We start from the raw sequence: 13,814 nt of genomic DNA, 5'->3' as shown, positions 1-13,814 counted from the left end.
TGAAACAAGATGGCGGAGAAGTAGTGATTGGAGGTTTTTGTAATCAGACAGCATGACAAAGGTTTGTTATATTTTAGCATAACAAAGACAAACTCAGGAGGTAAGGTAAATTGCGTTTTGACTGCTTTTAACCATTTTTCTAACAAAGAATATCTTTAAACTTGACTTCACTAACCAGTTGGGTGTTTAAGATAAAAACTGCAATTATTGCTCTTTTCGGAAATTATTGCTGAAAACGGCAATTTTTTCAACAACAAAATGCTGAATCAGCGAAATGTGTTTTCCTTATAAGGGCAAAGATGTCAGAGGTGTTTGAAAATTGTAAAATTGCATCGAGAAAAAGATTTTTCGGATTTTTAAAAGTGATTTTTCGATTTTTTGTTGCTCAATAACATGAAAAGTTATAAAATAATTAGATAAAAATATCCTGCATCGATGCCAAAACACAGCCAAAAAGAGATAACAAAACCCCGTCGTTTACATACTGTATGACTCGATTTTGCTATCTACATTTCCAACAAAAACAAGTTGAAAACAAAACTAAATGAGGCACAGTGGGCCTACTTATCACGAGGGTGTCAAATACCATCATGTGTTCAATAATAAAATCAACTTTACTTTCCAAAAACGGCAATAATTGCTGAAAACAGCAATTTTCATTTGTTTACTTTTTTTACTCTTCTGCTGATTCAGCATTCCATCGTTGAAAAAATTGCCGTTTTCAGCAATAATTGCCGAAAAGAGCAATAATTGCCGTTTTTATCTTAAACACCCAACTGACAAATTTGTTTTGATAACTCCACCAAGTTTATCAATCATACTTTCTGTCATAATCATAACGTGTCACGTGTCATGTTTTCGTTTACAATGACCGGATGCCAACTGGAGAATTAGAGAACGTCTGCCGCCTAAATAACCACCTATCGCCTGATGGGATTAACAAATAATGAGTGTGTAACTTGCCGCGCAAGTGACGTCAAACACCCCATCATTTTGCCACTAATTTGGTCTTCTTCATTCCAGACATTTGCGTGTATTCCACTACAGACTTTTTTCATATTTCGATTTAAAAGCCTACTCGCCACGGTGCGAAGGAGAAATCATGTATTTTTTAGTATGCCGTTCGCTAACTTAAATCAGATGACTTTGGAGGTTTGGTGAAATGGTGGTAGAATTGCCGTCCCATGTTTTGTCAGATAGTACAGTTGCGAAATGACCTTTACAGGTAATACAGTATATATGGGTTTTTTAATTTTTGCTCTCATTCAATGGTCCCTTTTGTGAAGCATTGAAAAGGGTTAGTCTTTCTGGCCTAGGCCCTTGGAAATTCATTTATTTTGATTTTGAAGTTCCTTATTGACAAAAACTGATTGTGACTCTGTCTCTGAGAGAGTTTGAAGAGTAAATCTATAAAATTGGGTCATTTGTCTCATTTGGTCAACTATGTCCCCCAGAAATGGACAATATACCTCTTCATAAATGCAATATTTCATTCTGAGGTCAGCACTTTTGAGATAATTACTTCTTGAAGAGTATATTGATTAAATGTTTATAGAGTTTTAGGGTTTCAATTGCTGGATTTTGAGATCTTTTGGGTTTGTAATTTTTTTTTTGATGCTGGGAAGTTGAAAAATACATATTGTGCTGATTCCCGACTGAAGTGATTTTGTATGAATCAAACAACTTTTTCAATGACATACACTTATATACAGCCCTGTTGAGGGTTCGAAATCTCTGAAGAAAAAGTATTTTTTTCTTTTCCAAAAATTATTATTATACAGATTTGCAAGCTAGGCTCACAGTGGGCCTCTAATCGATCTTATTTTACACTATTCTGGAATCGTATTTTGAGGGATGGTTTTCCCATGCATTGTTGAGGTTTTCTTTGAAGGTCTTGATAGACTTTGCTGTAATGACATTTCTCGGCAGTCTATTCCAGGTTGGCACACATCTGTAATAAAAGGATTTTGTTTGTGTTCCGTGGAAAACGTCATTCGCGAAGTTAGGTAGAAGCTCATGAGCGTGTCTTCGATTTGGAGGCGGACGTTTAGTCAACTTGTCAGGTATTGTTGTTTTATCGTAGTAGTGGAGGTGTTTGTAAACCTGTACCATATCACAAAATTGTCTTCGAAATTCGAGTGTTGGTATGCCAAGAATTTTGAGCATATTACGTGTCTTTGCACTCCCTCAAGTAAGTTGACGTGTTTAGGTAATATTGGTGACCAAACTGATTGTGCGTACTCAAGCTGTGGTTGGACAATTGTTGAATATATCGTACGGTGGATCTCTGGAGTTAAGTTGGAGAAACCTCGTTTGATGACACCAAGCATTGAGTTGGCTTTTTTTACTTGATTGGCTATATGGTCTTCAAATGTCAATTCAGCATCAACCAATATACCCAGGTCTTTTTGTTTAAATACATGCTCAAGCTGATTATCACCAAGACAATACAGCTGAGCGTGTTTTATATTTACGAATTTGCTGAGTGAAAGGACGTGACATTTAACCGGATGGAACTGTGATAGCCAATCATTGGACCATTTTTCGAGTGTGTCTATATCACTTTGTACAGTACAAAGAGTAGAGGGTCCAAGACACTTCCTTGTGGTATTCCACTTAATACACTATCCACGTTGGATTTTGATTGGTTTACTTTGACCTACTGCTTCCTTCCACTCAGAATCGATGAAATCCAGCTCTTTATTGATCCAACTATGCCATACCCTTCTAACTTCTTCCAAAGCCTACGATGAGGTACGGTATCAAATGCTTTAGCGAAATCAAAATAGATGACAACTTTTTCGTCTGATATACTTTCACAGCACCTGTCAACATATTTCAATAGTTGAGTAACAGTGGAACGTCTACTGATAAAGCCATACTGCTTATCTGATAAAAGGTTTAAGTTTGTCAGGTGGTTCGTGATATGTTCTCGTAAGATCGACTCCATCAGCTTGCAAACCACAGATGTTAAACTCACTGGTCTGTAGTTTATTGCCAATTTATGCATGCCTTTGTTCTTGAAGATGGGCGTGACGTGAGCAACCTTCCAATCCTCAGGTATCTCAAGTACCCCTTCAGCCAGTGTCTTATTCATAATCCCTGAAAAGGACTCGGAAATTTCGTCGACAAGTTCTTTCAACATTCTTGGATATATTTCATCAGGACCAAAAGATTTGTTTGTATCCAAATCCTTGATCTTCTTACTTCGTGGTCTTATAATGGCAATAAAGTTTTTGGGTCAGCAGGTTTTGAGTAGGGTCATTCAGGTGACTGTAAACCAACAAATCAAAAACAAAACTAGTTTACCCCTATATTATTTAAAATGTATAATCTGTGTTGCTTTTGTATTTAGACTGTAAGAAAAGTTTACAAAATGTCTCTGTTTTCTTCCTTGTCTCTTCAACACGTGAAGAATGAGATGCTGGAAATCTCCACCCAATGCTCCCTCAGAGGGCTTGTTCAAAGCATGAAATGGTAAGCTGAATTAATTCATCTCAAACTTTCTATGTAGTTTCTGAAATCGCAGTTCTGTGAAGAGAAATGAAACAGTTTCAGAATTTTAAAGACGAGGTCAAAAGTAAAAAACACACCAAATTAATTGTATTAGAAGAAAAATAATTTTCCAGATTTCAGAAAATGTGCAAGAAATTCCATTGACAGGGTGTCTATGGGACCTTGAAAACCTTGAAAATCCCCCAAAAAATCCGTAGACACCCTGATCAAAGAATTTTTAAGATACATCGTATAAATTTGTAGTTATGACTTTTTCCTGCGCATCTGATCCTTTTTGTTCTTTCTATTATCTATAAATTCTTGCATGTTTTGACTTTTTTTATCAGGTTAGGTATATCAAATCAATATTTAGGATTATTTAGAGCTTAATTTTATTTTGTGTTATTTCCAGGTCTGCAGAACTTGCTGCTGCTTTGCCATCAAGTGATGAAAATCTTGAGATCATGTCAAACGAGTTGAATAAAGACAAATTATTCCTGAAGGAGTATGACAAATACTGCCTTGGCAAAGGATACTTTGACTGTAAAGAGTTTTCTCGTGCTTCACTTTATTTGAAGGATTGCAAAAGTAAACTGTGTCAGTTTTTATACTTTTACTCCCGCTATATGGTAAGTGTGTGTTGCTTCTGATTGTATGAGTTTTTGCTTTATTTGGTTTATTTTACAATTTTGTCTAAAGGACTACCATAAACTAATTTCTCAACGCAAGTTCAAACAAATAAGAAACAATGGAAAGAAACAAAAGGCTTCCAGACTACGGTTTTTTATACAAACTATGGGATTACCAAGCATCCATCATCTATTAAATATATACGTTTCATGAAACTTTGTATCTGGCTATTCTTATTTAAGCTCATGTCTGTGCAAACTAACTTACCCAAACTGTTGTTTTTTCAGGAATATGAAAAGAAAAAGAAATACCAGTTTGTAGATGTACTTGGTAAGTCTTATCTCTACGGTGGCCCAAATATGCAAACACTTTAAAATATACAAACACAAACGAAAATTACAAACACTACCACTTAGTTGATAGTGTTTGCATTTTAGTTGATAGTGTTTGCATTTTAGTGTGAATTTAAGTGTTTTGCATTTAGTTGATTGTGTGTTTGTAGTTTAGTTTAAAGTGTTTGTTTTAATTTATTTGTTGTTTTGCATTTTATGTGTATTTTATTTTAGTTGGTGCCGTTGACGTACCGCTCTTTTCTTAACGTGTTCTCATCTCGTTTATCCTGATCAGCATAGTAAAACAAAAAAGAAATCAAAGGTCCTTATAAAAAAGGGGTGTTATTTTTTTGGGTATTAATTTGAGGAGGGAGTATAAAGAAACACTCTTTAATTCTAATTCGAAAGCCGTGAAAAGTGGAAATCCCACCTAAAATACCCTATTTTGTTTCCTTAGATGAAAAAGCAGCAGAAAAGCAGGATTGGCAAGAGCTGATTGACTTGAGGGATGACCTGAAAAAAAACGAAGATAATTTGGATTCCTATGGGTTTTATTTGTAAGTCATTTCGTTTGATTGGTCTTTTCATGATGTTTTTTATCTTCATCTGATGTAGAAGTTAATTCGTAAAAAATAAACATGGCGACTCTTTACACCATAGGCTTTCCAGACAGCTCCATTCGCTAAAAAGTAAGATATTAAGAGAATTTTTGTGTATTTTGTTTTGAAAATCTTATTTTACATACTCTGTTAGATATGGCATCGTGTTGAAGAATCTTGATTTGACCAAGGAAGCTATCGAGAATCTAGAATGCTCAATTCAAATGGAGCCTTTGTTTTGGGCTGCTTGGCAAGAATTATCCACGTTGTGCAAAGACAGACAAATGGTATCAATAACTCGTTCATTTTCTTTTCATTCATTGTGTTTCATTCTTATGACCAATCCTCGCAAAAGAGACAGCTTTACAAAGTTCAAAACATTGCAATGTGTATGATGGTGGTTTTTTCTGAACAGTTCTCCCAAATTAGGCTCCTCTCACTTGCTTTGAGATGTTTTTATATGAGGTAGTCACCTCAGCTACTTCTTTCTCATCCAGTCTTATCAGACATAGACCAGCGACCGAGGTAGTAAATTGTGTCACTTCGTAGGAAACGAATAAATACTAATAAATAGGGTGTAGAATTGACAAAAAAAAATTCGCCCTTCGAATCTCCTGCAGTATTCAAGTGAATCCATTTTAGTTAATCGATAGAACTTATCAAGGGTCCCCCCTTTACTAGCGGTTTTTTCGAAGTCTGAAAATCAAATATCTGAGGCTACCAACGGATTCAGCATGAAAAGTAGGTAAAAAAATGGGGTTGTTTGTTAAGTTTCGACCACCTAGTGTCGAGAAATGGCATTTTAAAGGCGAAAAATCGACGGGCATTTTCCGATGACCTCAACATTTTCCTATGTGCATTTTCAGAAAAAATAATTCCAACACCTGGATAGCCTTCGGTTTGTAATTTCTAAAAATGGTATGGTTTATTCAGTTTTGTTAAGTGTCACTTCCTAGATCTTGAGATGATATCCATCTTCAAGGCCTGATCTAAGAGGTGCTCTACCAAAACCTGTTTTAAAGGTATTTTCTGAATCTCGGACGCTGATCTAACGGGGCAAAAATTTTGTACCTATTTGATGTATCTAGGCTGCTGGCATCCACTAACGGATTCGTGCTCCTTATACTACCTGTGGTTTTGTAGATGTACTTTAATGGGATAAACTTTCGCGGAGATTAAATTTCGCGGATTTCGCGAATTTGGTTGTCATCCGCGAAAATCCGCGAAATTAAGTCCCAATGGAAATTTGGAACGGCCTCATCCGCGAAATATTTCTAAACAAAACTCAAACTATGTCAGATAAATACTATTTCAATGGTTACTTGCATCAAAAGAAGCGCAAATAATGCGTATTTCAACAACCAACATGCATGATTTGACAGTAAAAGTCACAAAATCGTAAAAATATTGCCACCCAATAGTGCCACCCGCGAATTTAAGTCCCCGCGAAATTTTTGAATTTCGCGGATAGGCCCAACCGTTAACCGGGAAATTTAATTCCCGCGAAAATTTATCCCATTAAAGTATGCGATTTAGACTACAAACTATCTTGAGCATTTTTTTTTTCGACAGTTGAAAGAGCTGAAAGTACCGAAACACTGGATGAGTGAATTCTTTTATTCTTCAGTGGAGTTGGAACTTCACATGGCGGAAGAAGCGCTAACCAGATACCAAGACATCAGCGCTGCTGGTTTTAACGGTAGTTCATACGTCAATTCACAAATCGCAATCTGTCTCTACAATTTAAGAGGTAACTATTGTTTATCTGACTAAATTGGACCGACAATAGCCTGTTCTTGTAGGACCATTCGAATCATTACCAACTCCAATCCTGCAAAAGCTCACAATTAGGTCTTTATTCTCTCAAAAGTTATTAAGATTTTTGTAAATTTTGAGATTTTCGAATCTAAAGTTTTGATACAGTCAAAAAAACGCGTCCTTATAATATTCCACTCCTGTTTATCTTTTCAACAAGCACAAAACCTAGGCTAGACTACACAAAACTGTTATCCAGGCGCCGCGGCTCGACATTTTAAGTGGTCGGGCCACATAATATAGTGTCTAAGGAGGCGCCACCATGGTTGGCGCCGACGGGCTAGAAAATTTTGCGAATTTCACTCCTCTAGATTGGCTAAAACAGCCTCTTTTCTTGAAGAAGATATCTTCACAAATCCATAAAGTTTGTTCCAAAAGAGAAATTTAGTCAGCAAATTTATTAATGTTAGACTGTGTTTTGTAGAGCCTTAAATGATAATGTATACTGTAGAATATATTCATACAATGATGATTAGTCAAGATGGATGAAATATCTGATATAAAAAGAAGTTTACAAATCGTTCTCTGTAAATTTGCCGAAAATATTTAGTCGCTCAGGTTGAACTCATTGGCAATATCAATCAGGGATAGTGAGTCTCTAATGTTTCTTTATGTTCGTCATAGTTCAATTTTTTTTCTAACTGACTTTTCAAAACCGGCCCTACCGCTGCCGCGGCGCCTGTTATCTAATTCGAATTCTATCAAAAGTTATAGCCGTTTTGGGAGTTTTATTAAAATCAGAAAAAAGTGAAAAACTATACGAGTGCTTGAAGGTAGTTAGTGACTTCAGTGGAGAGATTCTAATAAAGTTCTTACCAAGAAACAATAAAGTTTCCATAAAAATTTTTTTGTAAGAACGTAAGAACAAGATGAAGTTTCAACTTTTCCTTTACCTCTCATTAGACTTCGATAATTCAGTGGAATACTTTCGCGAGCTATACGACGCTGATCCAGAAATGTTGGAACATATTGATGTGTATTCAAATATCTTATACATCCAGGTGTGTGTTGATTGAAATTTGATTTTTCTTTTGTTTTCCTCATTTGTTTTGAAGATTTCTGGAAAAATGTTATTTGATAACGGGCGGACACCAAAAACAAGAAAGACTCAAAAATTACAAAATCTATCGAAAAGTTAGGGGACACCCGGGTTTGAACCAGGGACCTCTCGATCTGCAGTCGAATGCTCTACCACTGAGCTATATCCCCATGGTGTGAAGTTATAACTCAGAGATAAAAAATATTAAACACTAGTATCATACTAAAGCCTGTTCAATTCACACACTGGCAATCTTACACGTTTATTTACTTTTTCAGGAGGACAGACCAGAATTGAGTCATTTAGCACATCACGTTTGTAAAGTGGACAAATATAGAACTGAATCGTGTGTTGTGATAGGTAAATTATAGACATTTTTCCAATTCTATCCAGCCCGAGAATCATTATGTCATTCACTACAAGACCATTGCATTATGTAGACACACCCTAGGTAAAAAACATCCAAATTTTTTACCTGATTGTTTTTTAAAGTTTAGACATATGGTTTCGAATTTTCTGAAAATTGTTAAAAAGGAAAATGAATCTATTCGGCGACTGTTGCCAACAATCCCCCTTGATCCCCCAAATATCCTTTAAACTTGAATTTTTAAATGTGGCAAATTTTTTGCTCTTTCCCTTTCTATTCAAACGATTACAGGAAATTATTACAGTTTGCGAGGTGATCATGACAAAGCAGTGATGTATTTCAAACAAGCGCTGAGGTTGAATTCGAATTACGTTGCTGCATGGACACTCCTTGGTCATGAATATGTAGAACTTAAAAATACTTCTGCTGCTATTTTATCTTACAGAAAAGCCACTGGTGAGGATTTCTTTTTTTATAATAAGATAATACAGTGTTAGATAATAAAGTGTATTTTTTAAACATTCGAACTATAAAGACAATGCAGTGTCTCTTTAAACATTCAAATTGAAGACAATGCAGTGTCTCTTTAAAAATTCGAAACGAAGACATTTGTTGTGTCGTCTCGTTAACTTTTTATGAAGTCTTCTAGTAGTAAAGCCCCAGCCCTAAAGGCCGGCGCAAATGAATCCAACATTGGGGGTCAGTACTAAAATGTAAGACATACATGAGTACTAAAAGGATTTTCGCTAATTTTTGACATACCCCCACCTATTTTTCCAAAATGTTATTTTAGTACACATGTACTAAAATTATTTTGAGCAATTTAACATAGATACCACTACACCCATTTTTTGCCCTTTTACGGCTTTAAATTTACCAAAATGTGGTCATTGTTACAAACCTAGTCGAATTTAGTGCATCAATCTGCAAAATAATATAATTTTATTACTAAACTGTGCTGAACTGTACATAAAAATATTTTTAAAAAGTATTAAAAAAATTGGAAAAATTCTGAAAGATTTCTGAAGATTTTTTCGAAAATTCCTGAAAAAAAAATCAAATTTTTTCCAAAATTGTTAAAAATGCTCCATTTTGGCTGTTTTTAGAACAAAATACTAAGATTTTTCAAACAATTTTCATACCACCACGTACTAAAATTGCAATTTAGTTTTAGTTTTAGACTTGCGCAAACGAACCCAACATTTGATCCAACAATAATGTTGGATCAAATGTTGGATTCATTTGCGCCGGCCTTAAGAGTGATATGATTTTTAAAAACTATCCCAAGATTTCTTGAATACTTTACTCTGAATCACTATCTTGTAGGTCAAAAATAAAAAATAATTTTTACCCACTTTGAATCGCTGGGTGCGGCGGCTCGCATCTGTAATCCAGCTACTCGGAGGCGAAACTCTCGAACGGCTTGAGTTCGGGACCACTACGGTGCAGTTGTCTATGTCGATCAAGCGTCCACACTAAGCTCAGTGTCAACATGGTTATCATGCAGGAATGTGAGATACACCAGGTTCGATAATGAAGAACGTACCGGCCCAGGGCGGAAACGCAGCAGGCAAAAGTTCTCGCAGTGAGCAGTAGTAGGATAGCGCCTGTGAATAGATGGTGTATCGTAGCCCGCGCAAGATAGTCGAACGAAGCTTTTTCTCTCCACTTGTTGTCTTTCTTTACTCCTTCTTCCTATTTGAAACCTTAACATTCGAGTATGACAACCAGTTCAGAAGTTGCCAACCGCACTCTTTCACTTTATCCTCATAAACAGCCAACTGCTGAAGATCCTCTCACTTTTTAAAGTTTAGCCAGGTCTTTTTCTTTCTTTAGGAGTGAACCCTCACGACTTTCGTGGCTGGTATGGACTTGGACAAACTTACGAACTTTTGAATATGCCTTTTTATTCGCTCTGCTATTTTAAAGAAGCTCAAAAATTAAGGTAAGTCGGATGATTTTTCCAAGCACCAAATGTACGACACGAAAAAAAGCACGAAGATGCGGAAAAGATTAGGGGACACCCGGGTTTGAACCAGGGACCTCTCGATCTGCAGTCGAATGCTCTACCACTGAGCTATATCCCCGATGTCTGTCGTGGTGAAAATCACAATTTGTATTAAAAACTAACTACACTTCCTCTATGAATTTGATCTCCATAGACCGAACGATCCTCGAATGTTGATTGCACTTGGAGACACTTACAACACGATCGAGAACCTCAATGAAGCCAAAAAGGTATCTCCATCCTTTCACTTTTAAATCGTAATGAAAATAACCGAAGGATAGCTAGTGGGAGCTAAGTCTCTTGAAGAAAGTATAGAGATATTTAGGAAATATCCTTCCTGAAAGAGAATTTTAGAAAAATCGCGGAACTTTTCTAATGCATCTTATCCTCGATGTGACTTCTACCATCTACTATGCGTGGCGTTGTTTTTTTAGAAAAAGAGAAAGCTTTTAGTAGAGCTGTCAATCATGGGATCTTACTGTCAATCAAAACTCTATTGTTTTTTAATTTTCAGTGTTTTCTGCGAGCAGTTCGACTCGGAGATTCAGAAGGCCAAGCTATCGTCAAACTAGGAAGGTATAGTGCACATCTATGTAAAATGAAACAGTTATAACGGGATAACGGGGTTATTACATTATGAAATTTACCAACCTAAATTATTGCCTTCCCATGTTTTCAATACAACTTTCCCATGTTTTTATTAGACTGCAAGAACAATGTAATGAGATGGAGGAAGCAGCTTTATCCTACACAAAATATATCAAACGCCTCGAAAACTCTGTTGTAAGTTCTAAAATATTGTGTACAATAAAATACCCAGAGTTGAATTCATTTCAAAAGCTTTTTCTTCTTTTTTCGCATGTTAAATATTTTAAGCTTTTACAAATTATACTTTAAAAAATATTTATTTTATTTCCCACTTGAGTTTGATAAAGTTTTATCCGACGACTGTTTTGTGACATCACTTTTCATAACTCCCCCATCCAAGTCAATCAACATTTCTTGTAGCACGTGTATGTAGCTTGATGCTTGAGTCAACATTTCTAAACGTGTTGCTCGCTTTTGTTGTTGTGATAAAACTGGCAAAGAATCTTGTAATTCTTCGTAAGCTTTTCGTTCTGCATCTCTCAATTTACCATATCCTCCACGTTTGAGCGAAGGTAACTTTGTTGATTTTGATGTTGTTTCTTGCTGCATTTTTAAAGATCGGTTGCTCCCCTCCTCTCGTCTCATTTGTCTTTTTGCTAGAGCTGTAAAGATTTTTCTTTCCATTTCCTATTTTTATATTTTTACGACCATGAAATCGACAACATGAAATGAATATTTCGCAATAAAAGAGACTGATTGTGTTTTGTTTTCAATTACTCAATTGTCAATCGAATATATTTTGATTCGAATGTTTTGATCACGCGTTCGAACCACTGACCTTTATATAACGAATCATTTAAAAGGAACTCGTTCGAATGTTATGAATGATGTCACTTTGAGATTCGATTCGACTTTTTAACAAGAATTTGAATGAATGTGTTGTATCTGTTGTATCTTTTTTATTGTATTTTTCTTCATTTCAGCACATCAGTGAAGACATAGCACACGCGTGTTTGTTTCTAGCAAGGCATCATTTAGACTTGAAGCAATATGATGAAGCGACCACTTATGCCAGGAAAGCCATGGAGTACACCGAGGTAGGAATAATGGGATGTTTTTTTTTTTTTTGTAAAATGGTGTTTTTTTCCAATTTATCATGAATTCTTAATAGTTTTTGGGAAAAACATCCTGAAAACAAATTCTTGCGGTAATTCTTAGGTTTGAAACCCAGCCAAAATCTATCTAGCATGTAATAATCCTCAAGCAAAGAAGATTAGTTGCATATTAAATTAATTGCTCTGGCTTCTTAGGTTCAGTGCCAGATTCTATGTAATTTAAACCGGTTATGCTTCATTTAATGGTGAAATGCCAAAATAAAACGTTCGTAATTTTGTACATTAAAAGAAGAAATTTTGGCACTTGGCGTTTCAAAAAAGGCTTGAAACCGTAGCTGGAAATTTTAAAGGCAACGGATTTTGGGGAATAAAATAGATAGGGCAATCTAAATTTGGCGGGAATTTAATTTGGCGGATGACGGTAAAAATAAAATTTGCCGGGAACTTAATTTGGCGGATTTTGACCAAATCCGCCGAATCCGCCAAATTAAGTTCCCGCCAATATTTCTTCTCCCGCTAATCTGAACCTCTTTTGTTCGAACCTTTCTATTATTCGAACTAATTCTCGGTTCCCGTGAAAGGGAAAGCCTCGTAAACTACTTTGTATAACTATAATCTTTCTGCAATTCGAATAAATTAGAATTCCCGTTCGACTTCGAATTAGTGAGAGTTAACTGTATGATGTGTTTCCTGTAACGGAGACGGCTAGCTTCTGATTCGTCTAGATTCTGACCAACTGAGGACGATGGTAAATCAGCGCTTTTACCATTGATTTTAAATCCCCGAAGGGGCTAGAGATGAATCTCTAACCTTTCTCCAGCAAGAAAAAGTGAAACCTAAAGATTTGCACGCATTTAGAATGAGGGATTGAATCTAGCCCTTTCTTTGTTTTTAAGCGGCACATTTTTGGAAATCTAGCGATAGGTTTTACTTTCAATATGGCGTTTGTGTGAAAACCACACGGGTCATGAGTTTTGGATGGGAAATAGGAAGTTTCATTTCCCATCCAGGAGTTCTGGGTCTGGCCCCTTCGGGGATTTGAAATCATCGACTTTTATTGTCCTCGATTTTGTGGGTAAATACTGCGGTTTATACAAAATCACTTCAGAGACTCCACCGTCCTCAAATGCAAAATTTACAATAAGAACCTGCTCGTGAAACGCTCCCCGAGGTTTAAGCACAGATACAAATTTTTGGTAAACAACAATGTTTTCTTTTTTTCTCTGACAGAGTCGTGACGAAGGAAAAACATTGATGTTCGAAATCAGTCAGATGAGCTCAAGTGTGAAGTGAATCAAAGCTAATTCAAGTGTGAAGTCACTCAAGGTTGGATTCCCTTCGTTGAGAGGTGAAGCGGATGTAGGTGAGAGCTCGGGCGATTCTGTGAATGAGGACGTTTATCGTCGATTACGATAAACTAGTGACGAAGACTTTCTTAGTATAGTGATTGATGCGTGAAAGACCTTCTGCTAACATGCTGGATGTGGAAATATTACCATGAGTTGTTTTTTTTCCATGTTTTTCATTGTATCGAATAATATCTTATTTTTAGTTTTTTTTTCACAATTTCAATTTTTTCGAAGCAGTCTAACTGCTGATTCGGTGTTGAAAGTTTTCAATAATTATAAATTTTGATGAATTTTTTGTATAGTGTTCAACCACTGCTCATTTTTTTTCTTTCCAACAGTGAAGAATTGTTAGATAATGAATAATGAATTTCATTTCTCCATACATTTCTGACACCCATATAAACGTAATCAATTTATCGGTTGCCCTCTTGATTATTTTGAATATGAGCTATTTATAATTTCTTACCCCTTTTCTGT

General features: G+C 35.9%; 1 protein-coding gene and 2 non-coding genes across 3 annotated transcripts; 1 reads left to right on the top strand and 2 right to left on the bottom strand.

Moving 5' to 3' along the window:
* Positions 1–3,350: 3,350 nt before the first annotated feature.
* On the top strand, positions 3,351–13,704 carry LOC136801296 (cell division cycle protein 23 homolog). Its single transcript, XM_067057929.1, has 15 exons — positions 3,351–3,477; positions 3,908–4,124; positions 4,413–4,455; positions 4,915–5,014; positions 5,211–5,343; positions 6,629–6,806; positions 7,775–7,872; positions 8,189–8,270; positions 8,569–8,733; positions 10,114–10,222; positions 10,440–10,515; positions 10,800–10,861; positions 10,990–11,068; positions 11,857–11,970; positions 13,219–13,704. Exons 1-15 carry the CDS (start codon positions 3,377–3,379, stop codon positions 13,279–13,281), a joined length of 1,620 nt encoding a protein of 539 aa, XP_066914030.1. The 5' UTR covers positions 3,351–3,376; the 3' UTR covers positions 13,282–13,704.
* Trnac-gca (transfer RNA cysteine (anticodon GCA)) lies at positions 8,009–8,080 on the bottom strand. Its single transcript has one exon. It is a non-coding gene; the product is annotated as a tRNA-Cys (tRNA).
* Positions 10,293–10,364, bottom strand: Trnac-gca (transfer RNA cysteine (anticodon GCA)). Its single transcript has one exon. It is a non-coding gene; the product is annotated as a tRNA-Cys (tRNA).
* Positions 13,705–13,814: the final 110 nt, after the last annotated feature.

The sequence above is a fragment of the Clytia hemisphaerica genome, unplaced genomic scaffold (genome assembly GCF_902728285.1).
Source record: "Clytia hemisphaerica strain Z4C2 unplaced genomic scaffold, Clytia hemisphaerica genome assembly, whole genome shotgun sequence".
Lineage (NCBI taxonomy): Eukaryota > Metazoa > Cnidaria > Hydrozoa > Leptothecata > Clytiidae > Clytia > Clytia hemisphaerica.
The sequence above is the reverse complement of the archived record's forward strand: the minus strand, read 5'-3'. Positions and strand labels throughout refer to the sequence as shown.

Coding starts and splice junctions, on each gene's coding strand:
- LOC136801296 (XM_067057929.1), top strand. CDS start 3,377: ATGTCTCTGTTTTCTTCCTTGTCTCTTCAACACGTGAAGAATGAGATG. Junction 7,873..8,188: donor CAAATATCTTATACATCCAG/GTGTGTGTTGAT, acceptor TTACTTTTTCAG/GAGGACAGACCAGAATTGAG. Junction 10,862..10,989: donor GCTATCGTCAAACTAGGAAG/GTATAGTGCACA, acceptor TGTTTTTATTAG/ACTGCAAGAACAATGTAATG.